Source organism: Stegodyphus dumicola, chromosome 3, assembly GCF_044657685.1.
Source record: "Stegodyphus dumicola isolate Sdum_Otavi_A_Nest chromosome 3, ASM4465768v1".
NCBI lineage: Eukaryota > Metazoa > Arthropoda > Arachnida > Araneae > Eresidae > Stegodyphus > Stegodyphus dumicola.
In genome coordinates, this window is record NC_140770.1 from 37,440,915 (window position 1) to 37,456,677 (window position 15,763).

Genomic DNA, 15,763 nt, shown 5'->3' on the forward strand with positions numbered 1-15,763 from the left:
TGCAATTTTTGATTAGAATTGAAGACAAAAGAAGGGGGGACAGTTAAAATATTTAAACAAAACAGTAATAGAAAAAAAATGCTTATAAAAAATTAGCACAAAACTAGATTTGTTGCTTTAATTCTGCAGTCTGCGAGTCAACTGAAGAAACATCTCTGCTCAGTTTTAGTTATTTTTAGTCCAAAATAATTTTAATCTGTGCTTGTGCTTTCCTTTTGTCTAATATAATTTTTAATCTTCATTATCACACAGCCTTTTGTCTTCGAGTGCCCAATAATATGGACCACAAGCAGATCTGGCATATCATAACATATCATGAGTTATATTAATATCCGTCACACCTCCATGTATGTTTATGGCATCATAAACAGTTCACACTGCTGTTAAAGAATTTTCCTGAAGGTTCCCCTCAGACATTCAGGCTCCTACTTACCAGTCAAATATCATTATATATATATATATCACTGGGTCTAGGTTTGAATCCTGAAGACTTAAATGCTTACGAGTGTGCTGTATCTGTGCAGCATATATAAAATCTGTCGATGCATTTAAAATACTGGTGAGCTGAGAGACTTCTTGAAAGGTTTGGTGGCATAGAAAGTGAGGTGGCAAACTGTCCCACCAGGGAGTTTTCCATCAGAAGCTGTAGAGATAGCATGGCAGAACTGCACCCGTGCAATGAATGATAAATTTCTAATACCCTGCCCACTTCTTCCTGTCCCTTTATGTCAGATATCATGCAGCTCAATTTTCATACACTTTTGTATATCCACGGTGCTCACTAAGGATGTTCCAAGACTAATGTAAATTGCAACAGCAAGTTAATTCTCCATTATTCATCAGTTAGTGCACACTAATTCCTCAATCTGGAATAAAAATCACATATACCTAATGAAGACATCGATTAAACAGTTATTTTTCCTATGCCTTCAAAACTGCTCTGCACTTTCAATATGACTCTTTGAACAATGCATGCTCAGTGCACTTATCAGCCAACATATACTATTTCTCCCACCCAAAGAAACATCAGAAGTAAAAGCTACATGTGTACAAGCAGGATCTGAGCTGATACTTTCCCTATAATTTAAAAATGCCACTGCCCTCTTAGTGACATAATTCTTGGACAATGCATGTTTACCACATATCCATCATAGTTTTGGCTCAGGAACAAATATCAGATACTTTCAGATATCAAAGAACAAATAATCCTATGCTGTGCTTTGTTCACTGCAGACAAAGCAAGGTGCAATTCCAACACAGCCCTTCAGTTATGTCTTAGAATTCATGCGAATATCACTCTCAACCATAATAATCTTGAGATAAAAATTGTCTACTATGTCAAAAATTTCCTTCATCACCTAATAATATATGATTCAGTATCACCAACTCATTTTCATTCATCCATAAAAACTTCTCATTGAGATTTGAAAAGCATGCATGACCACTGAAAGCAGCTGTCACAATCACCTGTTGTTGTGATTTCTCACTTGTCTGATAGTAACATCAGAACAAGCCCACAAAATTCATTGACAGTTGGGGGGGTGCAGGTCCGCCCAACTCTCTTCCCCTTCCACCAACCTCTTGAGAGAACTTCGGCTCACCACATATTTAGAGAGTCCCCCATGCTGCACGGGCACTATAAATTTACAAACATCCCTGCCTTCTCAAGGATTTGAACACAGGCCCTTCGGTACGGCAGTCAGTGTTGATAACCACTGCCCCGGTTGGGACAATCACCTTCTTGTTCATAACCACTGCAGAAAAATCATGTCACATTACATAAAACTTTCAATAATTGTATTAAGCTATTAAAGGGGATTAGCATACTCTCTTACTGAAGACGCATATGAAGTGACATCGTCATGACAAGAGAGTTCAGGCTGTAGTAGAAATGAAGTGCAAGAACTTTTTCATCATTGGGCACAGTGTCATATTTTGAGCAATAAAGTTACAATTTCTTAGATCAGAAACAAAACTCTTTTTTTCTCTCAATAATTTTAATTGACAATTACTCAGCCACTTCACTGTTCTCTCCCATTGGGATAATTTTACTGTTGAAAGCAATACAATGGCCATTCTATGACACATATCAAAAGAAGCATTCTGCCAATGCTTCCAGGAATATTAGAAGCACTGAAGCAAATGTTCTGGTGAATGTTACTTTGAATTCCTATATTTCAAACAGAATTGCCATATGAGCATCCCCACAAGCATTTTTGGAAACATTCTGCAGTAAAATTATACTGAATATATTTAATTTTTAATGTCATTCAGGTATTTTTAAAAGAAATAAAAAAAATCTTCATTCTAAGAACACATTCCTTGAATACATTTAAAAGAATTAAAAATTCTTTATTTTAAAAAACTGCATTCTTTGAAATGAAAGAAAATAAAGTTAATGATAATCACAGTTAAAGCACTTGTCTCACACTTACTTGCATTGACAACCTCAGGAAACTTGTAATTGTCTAAATTAACAGATTGGTTAACCCAAGGATGTAGCACAACTTCCATCAAAGTACACCTTTTTACAGGGTCTAGTTCCAGTAAATGATGAATTAAATTTGAAAGATCTAAAAAGTAAAGGATCTTAATAAATATGCTCCAATATGTGAAACAAAGAGTAAAAAGTAATTGATAATATCAAATTTGATTTCATTCAAATGAGCAAATTATTCCTAAACGTCTTTTTTTAAATCACAACAGAATCTTTAAAATGATTTTAAGTTCTTAGAAATCTCCTTCAATCTGAAAACTATTATAATAATATATGGCATTACAGTGCACTTAATTAAATTGTAAATTTAATAATAAAAAATGATAGTCAATAATGAATTGCATAGATTCTTTTCTTTCTTCAAACTTAGATGCCCTCTCATTTAGTTTCTTCTTATTCCAGAATGGATTAAGCATAATTTAATTTGCAATGATAAAAGAAGACATTACTTTGTTATTGCAAAGCTTAATTTCTCTAGTTTTGCAAAAAATCCACTATTCTGCTAAGGTAAACAAATATGGCTGCTATGGCAAAATAATAATAATAATAATAATAAATAAATAAAATAAAATAAAAAATAAGCCTTGGCTGCACTTGAACAATTTTTAAATTGTTGATAATTCTACAACTATAACATGCAGGGTAACTAAAGGCATGAAAACCTTAACCAGAAGACAATAAAAACATAATTAAATCATTTAATAAATTAACTCATCATAAAGCAAAAAATGCACAATTTACTAACATATAAGATTAAAAAAAATGAGCCGAGTAACAGAGTGGATATATATTGTTACGAAATGTACAGGCGCAGTAAGATGGCCCCCTGCAAAGCAGTTTTAGGGTTGCCATAAAATGGCAAAGGAGGACATGGTTGCCACATTTGGTGAGAAATCGCCCATTTGGTGCCAAAATTGGCGATGTGCCATGCACAGTTGGAGAACCTTCTGGAACGAATTCTTACCGGTTTAGCCCAGAATGTTCCCGAACACAAGCCGAAAGCTATATAAACCCTGCTGGCCCGCAGTCAGTTAGTGTGTGTGCGCCTTGTCTAGCGAGCTGATAGTCATTGAGCGAGTGTCTCGAAGTCTAGCGCCGAATGCATCGAGAGAGTCTTTTAGTACATTGCGAATTACTGCATTGTCGAGTTTTGTCTTAGACTGTGCCGAGTCGAGAGCTATACTCTTGTGTATCGTCGAGTGCATCATGTGGAGAGTCTTGAGAGTATGTGGAGTTCCGAGAACGACCAAACAGAGTCGGAAGTTGTAGTCTGGTGCTTTGCGGTGAAGCTGTCTCCACCATTATTGCCTGACAGTGCTGTGCCGCTGATTGTTTGAGCATGTTTTTAATAGATCTTCGACGACTGTAAAAAGTGTTATTGGAGCTGTCCTGATTAATATTGGCTAAATAAAGTGTGTTTCGATACTTCATCAAGTGTCGTCGTTATTCACTCCAAATTTACGAAACCCCATACAAACGTGAAGGAAGAAAATAACGTAACAATATATATATATATAGCTATGCAAGTCTATATATATAAGACAGGCAACTTCCCCTTGATAAGTTTGTCTCCTGTCTGCTCAACAATTATTCCCTTATGCATTTTTATAAATTTTTAGGATTAAAAAATTCATTGGAATTATATATTTATTCTTAGATTTTGATACTTGCACTTGATTTACATACGCTCTCAGAATTTAAATGATACTGTAGATTAGTTCGCAGCAATAATTAATCATTTATTTGTAATTCAATTTCATTTAAAATTTAATTAACTTTAAATTTGCTTTTTACAAATAGAGAACGAAAAATTATTTAAATTTAATTTAACTATATAGCTACATATATTTACATACTTTTGGTGCAGCTGATTGCACCAAAATAGGAGGTGCAGATCTGCATGGTATAGCAGTCTTATATACAAAATTCCAACTTTTCAAGGCTACACATTTTGGAGTTATGAGAGATGCATACATACTTATGTAAGTACGTACAGACGCCACCGTCTTCAGAATTCATTTTAAATCAGTTTTATAACTTTTTTGGGGAAAAGAGTCCTTTATTTTGTCCTTACATACAGATGCCATGCAAAAATATTGTTAAATTGCATTTGATAGTGGTCAAAATGGATATTTTCATTGAAATACGATACGCGAAATTCTTCGCGGTTACAATACTTCCTTTTTACTTCATACAAGGAAGTAAAAATTCATTAAAATGCATTTCAGAAGTTTAGACAGAAAATCATACAATTTTCCCCTAATTTTTCTTTTAATATTTTAATTTATATAAATAGGTTTTATCACAAAGTTTAACTATAATTTATGCTAAAAAAGTATAATACACAAGAATAGCTTTCCTTTTTAAAACTAAATATGATGCTTAGTATAACCTTATTCTGAGAACAAGGACTAATTATGTTTACTTTTTCACTTCCTTGTATGAAGTAAAGGAAGTATTGTAATCATGAAAAATTCCAGGTACCATATTTCAACGAAAATATATCCATTTTGACCACTATCAAATGGAATTTAATGAAATTTTTGCATGACATCTGTATGTAAAAACAGAATAATGGACTCTTTTTCCCAAAATGAATTATAAAATTAATTTAAAATAGATTCAGAAGAGGTTTTTTTTCATGGTGTCTGTACATATTGTGATGATTAGACATATGCACCCCTCGGATTTCCAGGTGCTTAATGAGAACTTCCTGTTTTGTCCAGAGACAAAATGGACGGCAGAACTTTGAAGAAATGTGCAGTGGAAACCCCCTCGTGTGGTTTCCGGGAATAAGGGACGAATTATTCTCTTTCCAAGTTTCTTAACAAAACGAAGAGAGAGCTTTGTGTAACAAGCTTTTTGATGCTGTAAACAAGAGATAGCGAACGCATTTTAGCATTAGCGGCTTTTGTTTAATTTATGGCTGTAATGATTCAGTTATTTTACTATTTAATCAAGAATTTCTAATTAAGTATTTAAAATAAATATTTTAAAAAACAACCTGTCTTTTCTTGCACCCAACATGAGAGTTCTGATGTTACAGCTTTATTAAAATGGTGGCAGCGGTTCTGATGAGAAAATCCATGCAGAGATTGCAGACCGCCAGGCTCTGAAATTCATCTCAAGTTTGTAGGACAGCCATTGTCTGAACATCATCAATGTTTTGCAGATATTACAGACCGCAAGGTTCTGAAGTGCAGCACGAAAAGTTACGAACTTCAGTTCGGAAAAGTGATTTACAGCTCTTTGAAGCAGTGAGATAGAATCCACAAAGAAGTTTACGGACAACAGTCCAGATAAAAAGGAAAGACAGTCTCCTGAATACAGTTCATCTTCAGCAGCATAAATTGTGCGATTATCTTGTGTTTGAGAAAAATTAGTGCAGAAGTGTATGGACAAGCCTTGTCTGAAGATCATCAGATCATTGTGAATGTGTAGTGTAGTGAGAAAAAAAAAGTGATACGTGTGTGATCATCTTTGTGCCTGAGAAATCAGTGCATTGTATGGTGTTCAGTGCTGTGAAAGTTGTAGTGTGTTGTGATATAAGTGCTTGGATCTTCAGTGTCCATAAAAATCTTAAGTTGTGAGAAATCTTAAGCTGTGACAGCATTCTTTTTTCCAAGCATCAACCATTCGAGTCTACAATCCAGAAGGGTAAGTACCTTGGATTTTTATATTGAGGCAGTAAAGTAATTTAATTTATTTCTGTAATTTAGTATGTAAATTCACATAACTGTTTTAAGCCAACTTTGTTTCTGTAAAGCTTAAAGAAATGTGCTATTTGGGTTTTATGTTACAATAAGAAGTATAAATTTTAAAATTTAAATCTGTGTTAATAGATTTTTTGATATCTGAAAAATTAATGTGCTGTGCTCAAATTAAGCTTATATAATTGAAGGTGTAAAGGAGAAGAATTACTGTAACTTTGAAGGTTCTAAAGATAGGTGGTATTCTGATATTCATTTCTAAGACGTCTTGAATACTATAAATATTAATTGGTGTAAGAACTGAGAAATTTTTTCTATTGAATGAGTAAAATGGGAACGCTACAAATCCCCAGTATTTTTCATTTTAACGGTTGTCATATTAATGTTTAGTTATGAGCATGTAGATATATGATTTTTATATTTAACCTTTAAATGCATATTTTAATATACCTCAAATTTTGATGAAAGTGTATTGTATTATCATAAGCAACTGATTTTGAAACTTTTAAGAGGGTAATATTATCTATAGTTTCATAAGTCCTCAAGTAGACAATTTTTTATTTGAACGCATAATGTGCATATTATGTTGTAAAATGTTTTGAATTTTTGTTTAAGATCTGTAAAATATGTTGTGAAAAAAATTAAGGGTTCAATTGTACTCTCTCTTTGTGAAAATGATAATTGTTTAAATCAATAATATATATATATATGTAGTGTGAGGGAGCTAAATTTGTTAGGTTATTAGCACATTGTTTTATATCATGGCATTCTTAGCAAAAGTTAGGAAAGAGGACCTTAAATCCTTGGCTGAAGAGTTAGGGGAAAAAGTTAGCCCTGAAGTTAGGATATCGGATTTAAGACAGCTGATTATGGGAAATAAATCCTATGAGGAGGAACTAGTGAAAGGCCTGTTAGAAAATATCACTTCAGAGAGGCAGGAAAGAATTAAGAGAGAAGAGGAAGAAAGGCAGAAAAGAATTAGGAGAGAAGAAGAAGAAAGGCAGGAAAGAATTGCAGAGAGGCAGGAAAGAATTAGGAAAGAAGAAGAAGAGAGGCAAGATAGAATTAGGACAGAAGAAATGGAATTTGAATTATCAAAGATTACTAGCCGCTAACGGAAATGACTCTGTAAATGGCAGGAATGAAGAAAATGGACTTAAGAAAAGCCGTTACGATCTAAAAAAAAAATGATTCCAAAATTTGATCCTGAAGAAAATGACATTAGATTGTATCTAGTCATGTTTGAGTGCCAAGCAAAGCGTGCAAATCTTCTCCAGTCAGAATGGGTTTCGGTTTTATTGACCATTTTGCCAACTGACATAGTTCAGCTGATTATGTAAGAACCACAGCAGCAGGCTTATGACTATGATTACATAAAGAGGATATTGCTTAAAAGGTTTAAGCTTAGTACAAAAAAATTTCGTATCAAATTTACGGAATCCCAGAAAAACACTCGAACTACTTGGAGAGATTTTGCCTTTGAATTAAGGAATTATTTTGAAGAATGGATTGCAGGTTTGGAAGTTACCGATTTTGAACTTTTAAAAGATCTCATGATAATGGACCAAATGAAGCGCCGTGTAAATGTCGAAGTGCAGCAGTATTTTATTGATGAATGGTCGAAGATAACGACTCCAGATAAATTAGCAAAAATGCTAGAAGAGTATGAAAACGTATGTGAAACCCGGAAGAAGATATCTTCTGTTCATAGTTCTGAGTCACAACGGAGAAATAAAAATCATTTAAATTCAAGAGATCCACAAAAGTATCACCAGACTGGAGGGGAAGAAAGATATGCCTCTGACAGAAAGGAACATCTCCGGAATCAGAATGAGCGTCAATTTGATATGAGAAGACCACTTAAGTGTTATTCGTGTAGTTCAACCGAACACTTAAGGCCTCAATGTCCGGAAGTTAAAAAGGATCTCAAAACTCTGTTTATTGTAAATAGAGTCCAGGAGATTGAAGAAGATTGTTTAGCCCCGTTTCTAACGATGGCTAAAGTGAACGGTTTTGATCTTCCAGTTTTGAGAGATACTGGGTCATACATTGATGTAATTTGCAAGAAATATCTCACTCCTTCGATGCTGACGGGCGAGACTGTTTGGGTAAAATAACCATTTGAAAAGGCCCCAATTTGTTTACCCTTAGCAAATGTTACAATAGAAGGAACTTTTGGCTAAGTAACAACGAAAGCTGCGGTCATTCGAAATGAATTGGACACTGGCCATTATTTGTTAGGAAACAGAACTGCAGAAAAATTAGCAACAGATTAACACAATAAACTTTCCTTTCAAGTAAACGTGGTGAAGACTCGAACTCCGAGTCAATCAAGAAATGAAATCGGAAAAAGTTGTCCACTAGAGTCTGAACACGGCGAACTCGTACCCTCAGGCGAAACTTCGTCCCCAACAAAAGGGATGAAGGAGGCCAAGTGCTTAATGAGAACTTCCTGTTTTGTTCAGAGACAAAATGGACATCAGAACTTTGAAGAAATGTGCAGCAGAAACACTAATTAAGTAATAAAATTATAATGCAAAAGATGTATGCAAGGCACTTATTTCTATGAGAAAAAAAAAAAAAAAAAAAAAAAAAAAAAAAAAAAAAAAAAAGAAGAAGAAATTTGTACTTTTGATTGATAAAAAAGACAAAGAGAAAGCTTCTAATATGAAAGTAAATTATAAAAATACAAGAACATTCCCAAGCCAGCAGTGGAGTATGTTAACAGAACAATTTTAGGAACAATAATGACAAGCTTGTTGGATAAACAGCCTGGAGATTCGAATAACAAAATAAATGAGTTAGAAGGAAATCTGAACAACATGGTAAAAAAAAATTATGAACGAGACACCATTTGAAATGTGACATGGATATTTCCCCAAATTTAATGATGGTGTTGTTCTTAGGAAGTTAGCAAATAAAAATGTAGACACTTGAGATAACCTGTGAGAAATCCAATAGCAAGCACAATGACGAACTGAAGAGCAGCAAATGGAAATAAAAGACAGATTCGATAGAAAGAGATGTCGGACAATAATATTTGAACAAGCAGAAATCCTTGTGATGAGATGTGCTCCTAAAACTACAAGCCAACCTACCAAAACACAGCCGAAATATTGGGGAACATTTATAATGGAAGTATTACCCAGTGATACCTTCAAAGTAACACAAAGAGAAGTGAATGATCGAGAACTCTATTTCACCACTACTACTCATGTGAGTGAGCTAGAACTGAGGAATTGTAAACCCAGATCTGATGATACTGATGAGGACCAAGATACAGACCAGTTCTAAAATCGATTCCTCGATGAAATCACTGATGATCCATGTGTAAGGATTAATAATGGTCAATTTTACTGTAATTAAACACAAGAATTTTTTTATCTGTTTCGCTTTGTTGTGTGTACATGGGATTACTGACAAATCGTGCGACCACATTGACAAGGTTTTAAAAGACTGGATATTTAACACTGAAAGACCTATTATGCATTATATTATATTTTGATTATTTTAGGACTGATAATGAATCATTGTTTATTTCCAATTTATTATGAATTTAAGTAATAATTTAGGGAGAATTTGCATTATTTCATTATTCTAATGCATTTTAACAACTCATATAAATTTAAGCATGTTCATTATCATGTCATTTTTAGCATAACCTGTATTTTGTAATGCATCAATAATGAATATTGTGCATTAGAAGATTAATGTAAACATATTGCCAATTTAGTGCAGAAATATGTAATAATTAAAAAACTAATTAGTTCCTCTAACAATCAGGAAGATTTCCATGTCAGAATAGCCAAATATAATCTGCCAACAGATAGCATTATAAGGAAGCCTCTGTTAGAGGCTGCAAATGGAGAAGTGTCACAGTTAGGGAAAGTGCAAATGAAAGTAGAGGCAGCATATTTGCTTTTGAAATATGATTTCCCCAGCATACAGTTGAATGCACTCCAAATTGTTACTTTTGGTTTATTAATAGAATATATATACATATTCTATTAATAAACCAAAAGTAACAATTTGGAGTGCCGTTCTGATAATTCAAGCCACAGAGAAAATTTAACATGCCAATAATACATAACATTTAAACAAAATTTCAGAAATTAAAAAATAAATAAATAAAGACAGAATTAAGTTGTATAGTTTACTAATATTTACTTTAAGAGAAATTAAGATTCAAAGTTAAACAGCATAGGTAGATACCTTTAGATACTTCATGAGGCATAACAAATTCTCCCTTGAGAGTTTCATCAACATCAATAAAAGGATTTTCTCCAAAGATAAGAGTATAAAGTGTTACACCAAGTGACCACATTTCAAGTTCAGGTCCTCGATACCTAAATGGAAGGTGGAAATCAAATTTTAAAGAGAAAAGAGGGAAGAGAAATTTGTTTAATTAAATAAAAGTGATCAAAATTAAAAATTCAGTCAATAAGTTGCTGAAAATGCAACTTATTTACTTGAGAACTGACTTGTTGCATGATATACACAAAACTAAATACAAGGCATGAAAATATTTATATTATTATCATCAACATATTAGATTTAAAAATTAATCAAAAGGATCAATAGCAAATCAGTCAAAAAAAAAAAAATCAAATCTTAGGAGGCTGAATGCATCCTACGCTTAACTCTCCAAATTAATATAAGTAAATATTGATGTACAAATAAGTTTTGAGTGATTTACACATAGTGTTACTAGTATTAAATCCTATTAGACAATCTTGTAACTATATTCATGTTAAAGCTCCAGCATTTCAGCCTAAAAATCCGTCTGTTTCATATCACTGAAGTGTAAACAACAAACTTTCTTTGTGCTCAACCTGTGTCAACCTTTGTACCAACAAAACAAAATTTGTGGGAAGTACTTCTTTTTTGTTTTAATTTGAAGAAAAGTACAGCTGATGGACATTGATCGCTGTCTGAAGCATATGGGAAACATACTCCATCAATAAAAACATGTTGCAGAGACATTACGTTATTTCAAAACAGGAGGCATGAAAAATGAGCATTGCCCTCGCCGGGAATCGAACCACGGTCCTCTCGAATACGAGCCGAGCGTGCTGACCACTACGAAGCATGCCAAGAAGGTGGGAGAAATACCTTATATTGTAATGTATTTTGCAGTAATTTACAAAACAGACAATCTTCTTAGTAGAACATAAATTTTATTTCTAGTTCACGGTGATAGACAAATTTTATACAATTCTTAAGTGGCAAAATTTTCATCCTACTCCTAGCTGTAAAATCTTCAGAATACACATCTTTTTTTAACAATATCTCTCGTTGCTGAGTAACAGTTTGATACAAATATGGCGTTGCCACTTCAACAATAATTATACTTATTTATTAAATAACAAGATATTACAACCTCTCCCCCCTCCAGATAAACTTTAATTACTTTAATTTATATTTTTATAAATGAAAGTTTACGTTTCCCCCCCCCTCAAAACAACAATATCAGCACAATACAGAATTGAAATACAAGATATAACATAATAAGATACACTGAGGAAGAGAGGAAGGAACAAAATATTTTTTTATCTATATAGAGAAACAAATTATTTAATCAGGCCAGGGAGTACGACTTAATGCGTCTACATTTTTATGGTTTTTACCACTTCGATGAACGATCGTGTAATTGTAGGATTGTAGTACTAGTGCCCATCTCATGAGTCGTGGATTTAGACTCACATTATTTTTGAGCCAAACTAAGGGATTATGATCGGTCATGATGAGGAATTTAGTATGCCCGTCTAAATAACATTGAAGTTTCTTTACAGCAAATATTATGGCGGCGCATTCCTTTTCTGTGATAGAGTACTTTTTTCAGTTTCTGTAAACTTCTTACTGAGGTATAATACTGGATGTTCATTGTCCCGTTCATCTTTTTTAGCTAAAATGACACCCATACCAGAGTCTGAAACATCAGTTTGCAAAATAAACTCCTTATTGAAATCAGGTGAGTGTAACAGAGGCTTTTGTGGCAGTTTTTCTTCTTCAACAACTTGCTCTTGTCTGTTTAGTTTCTTTAAAAACTTCTCCTTGACTTTCATCTCAACTCCAGAACTTGGCAATTCATCTGGAACTTTTAACTGAGAATCATTTAATTTTTTCAGTTCTTTCTTGTCAGATAGTTTTTGCTCTTTGCGAAATGAATCTTTGTTCTTATCTCTTACTTGCACTCTCATTGAATGTGGCAACTTTGAGTATCCTTTATCATATTTGTGCTTCTTTGCTAAGTTTTCTGACGCGTGCATAGATTCTGAACGTATTTTTAATTTCTTAGCTTTAGAAGCACCTTGAGTTCTTTTGTCAGAAATTCTTTTATCTGCTGTTAACAAACTGTCAAACACAACTTTGCTTTTTGGAGAAAAAGGAACTGGGGAACTTGTAGGAGAATACTCGTATACACTATCCACAGAAGATGAATCAGCAGGTAAATAAGGTGAGTCAACATCCATATCAATAATTTCAGTTTTCTCATCAGTAGATGAACGCTTAGATTGTGTGTCTGTTTTCTGTGAAGCATTGACAGAGGCTTGACTCTTAGGAGGGTGCGTATTGATCAAATTATTCTGAGTTTTAGCACTATTATTTGTTTGGTTCTGCATCAAAGTTGTGTAGTTCTGCATTTGATCCCTATATTTTTCAGGAATAACAATTATTTCATTTTCATTTCCATTTTTATATAATTTCTTTTTCATCAACAGCTCGTTCTCTTTTACTGTGAAATCATTTCCGAAATTTTCACTTTTAGCTTCGCTAAGCAATGAGGCTAGATCTCTGCTTTGATGCTGAGATTCAATTAATTCCTTTGAATTAGCATTAATTACTTTCTTAATTTCCTTGTCTTTCTCATCAGCTTGCGGTAAAATATCTTCGTCAGACTCAATAACAGACAGTTGTTCTTTTTTCTCCATTTCAGTGTCTCTACTTCGATCTCCTTCTCGAGATCGTTTTACTTGAAATCATGTCAAAACCGCATTTATCCTTTCTAAATTTAAGAATTGTTTATCTTTGAACAACTGAGCAGTTTTGTTACCCAATACATACCTGCCAGGATCATTTGTAACAACAGCTGCCTTTGTTTTTATATGACCGAATTCACAATTAATTTCAACTTCAGCTAACGGTAGACACACTAAATGGTCATTTAAGAGATATTGTACCCAGACATGTTCTCCAGTCACTTTTGCGTTATCTATGTATTTCCGAGAAATAATATCAACAGTTGCTCCTGTGTCTCGAAGAATAGGCATTTCATACCCATTCACTAAACCGTTAATTGTATATGTTTCTAACAAATCATCATTTGAAGATATGCAATTTACCTTTTCATTTGGTTTTAAGCGAGGACACTGAGGCTTAAAATGTTCATATGATCCACACTCGAAACAACGTGGTCGATATCTTTTGTCATATAAATTTTCTTGGTTTTTGTTTTGGAACTGATTCCTTTGCTGATGATCTTTCTTGTATTTTGAATCATCCCATCTATCAGAATGCTTAAAATGAGGCGGATGCTATATTTTTTTCACAAAATTATCATAACGCGGTTTAAATGATCCTTTGTTAAATTTCTCAGTCTGATTGGTAGAAAATTTCGGTTTTATTGTTTTTCTCACATCTTCAAAATCTTCAATTTTTCTTAACCATTTCAGTAGGTGAAACGATGGTTGTCCATTGATCCATAAAATGTTCTTTGAAATCAGGAGAAGTACACTTTTTTATTTGATCAACCAGCATGAGATCTTTTAGCTGTTCAAAAGTTTTAATGTTTAATCCGTTAAGCCATCCTTCTAAATAATTTTTTAATTCATAGTAGAAATCATACCAAGTACTTTCAGTAGATTTTTGGTGTTTATTAAATAGTTGTTGAAATTTTTCCGCAGTCAATTTAAATCGTTGTAACAGTAAAGTTTTTACATATTCATACTTTTTCGCTTCCTCTTCTGGTTCTCCAGCAATAAGCTGAACAATGTCAGGAGGCAGTAATGAAATAAGTTGAGTCACTTGATTTTCAGCAGGTATATTCATTATTTTATCTTGACACTCAAATAACACCAGGAATAAACTTATTTCATCTTCTTTAGGGTTGAAACGTGGCATGACATCGTGAATTCTGATTTTTAAAGGCTGCTCAGGTAACTGCGTAGTTTCTGCCGGCTGTGCTGTGGCAGCCATTGCTTCCAGCTGAAGTTTCTGTAGCTCAAAGGCTCTAATTCACTCTTCTCCTTCAAGCTCTTCTTTTCTTTCTTCTCTTTCGCGTTCCCTTTCTCTTTCTTCTCTTTCGCGTTCCTTTTCTCTTTCTTCTCTTTCGCGTTCTTCTCTTCTTTCTCTTTCGCGTTCTTTTTCTCTTTCTTCCCTTTCGCGTTCCTTTTCTCTTTCTTCTCTTCTTTCTCTTTCTTCTCTTTCGCGTTCCTTTTCTTTCTCTTTCGCATTCTTCTTTTCGTTCCCTTTCTTCTCTAATTGCAGCCAGTAGTTCTCGAGTAACTTCCTTATCATAATCGGGACTTTCAGTAATCAGTTTATGCAACTGAGCAATCTTAAATTCAGGTTTCACGGTTAAACCTAACTCTTCTGCTAGTACTTTTAAATCCTGTTTTTTTACTCCTAGCTAAGAATGACATGTTGACACAAGTTACTTTTAATAGGCTTCCTTTTGAAATTCAATATAAATGCTCATACTTGTATTAAAAATATATAATTTCTGGCGAGATTTAATTTCTCGAATACGAAATTCACACTAACCAATTGGAGAGAATTATTTAAACAACTTTGCCAGGTTGGCACAAAATAATTTAATACTACGTTGGGTTGACGTTTTAACTCACTATTCACAAGCCACGTTAGCTGTAACTATATAAACACCTTTGCCAGTTAGGCAATACAATGGAATTTTACCAATGTCAGTTTGACGATTTTACTATCTATCTCCACGCCTGGTTGGCGATAACAAAAACAATTTTTGCCAGTTTGGCAATACAACTTTTAGAATATACAATCTGTAATACGTCGGGATGACGTTACTATCTACCACACGCCTGGATGGCAAGAACTTAGACTTTGCCAATTCTGCAGTATAATCAATTCACTCTATGTCAGTTTGACGTTATTACTTATTTTCACGCGCCTGCTTGGCAACAAATTCAAAAACTCAGCTAGCAGTTCTTTTTTTTTTTTTTTCTTTTTCTTTTTTTTTTTTTAATGCCGGATGGCTTACACATATCAATTATCAACATAAAATTTCAATACAAATAAAAGTAAAGCATAAATAATAATTTTAAAATACTTCTTTACCACAAATATCAATTATAAATTTAAGCTGAATATTTTTAGCATTAGTTATTTTAAACAAAATCTTACACGATAAACTATAATTCTGAAACAAAGTATTAAAATTCAATAAAATCTTTTTTTTTTTTTTTTTTTTTTTTAAGAACACCAAAAGTTAATGTTATCTTCAGAGATCAGCAGTATCCTATTTTTGACAGTTTTTGCTCGGACGCAAGTTACAGAAGCACAGAAGATAATCTTTGAATGA

General features: G+C 33.4%; 1 protein-coding gene across 3 annotated transcripts in view; it reads right to left on the minus strand.

Annotated features, from left to right (window-relative positions):
• Positions 1-15,763, minus strand: part of Pask (PAS domain containing serine/threonine kinase) — a 117,128-nt gene that overhangs the window by 2,636 nt on the left and 98,729 nt on the right. For all 3 annotated transcript variants that reach the window (XM_035362621.2, XM_035362620.2, XM_035362622.2), the window contains 2 exons: positions 10,420-10,553; positions 2,436-2,573 (listed from right to left, as the gene is read on the minus strand). In XM_035362621.2, coding sequence (XP_035218512.2) covers positions 2,436-2,573; positions 10,420-10,553 — 272 coding nt within the window. The remainder of the gene's footprint in view (positions 1-2,435; positions 2,574-10,419; positions 10,554-15,763) is intronic.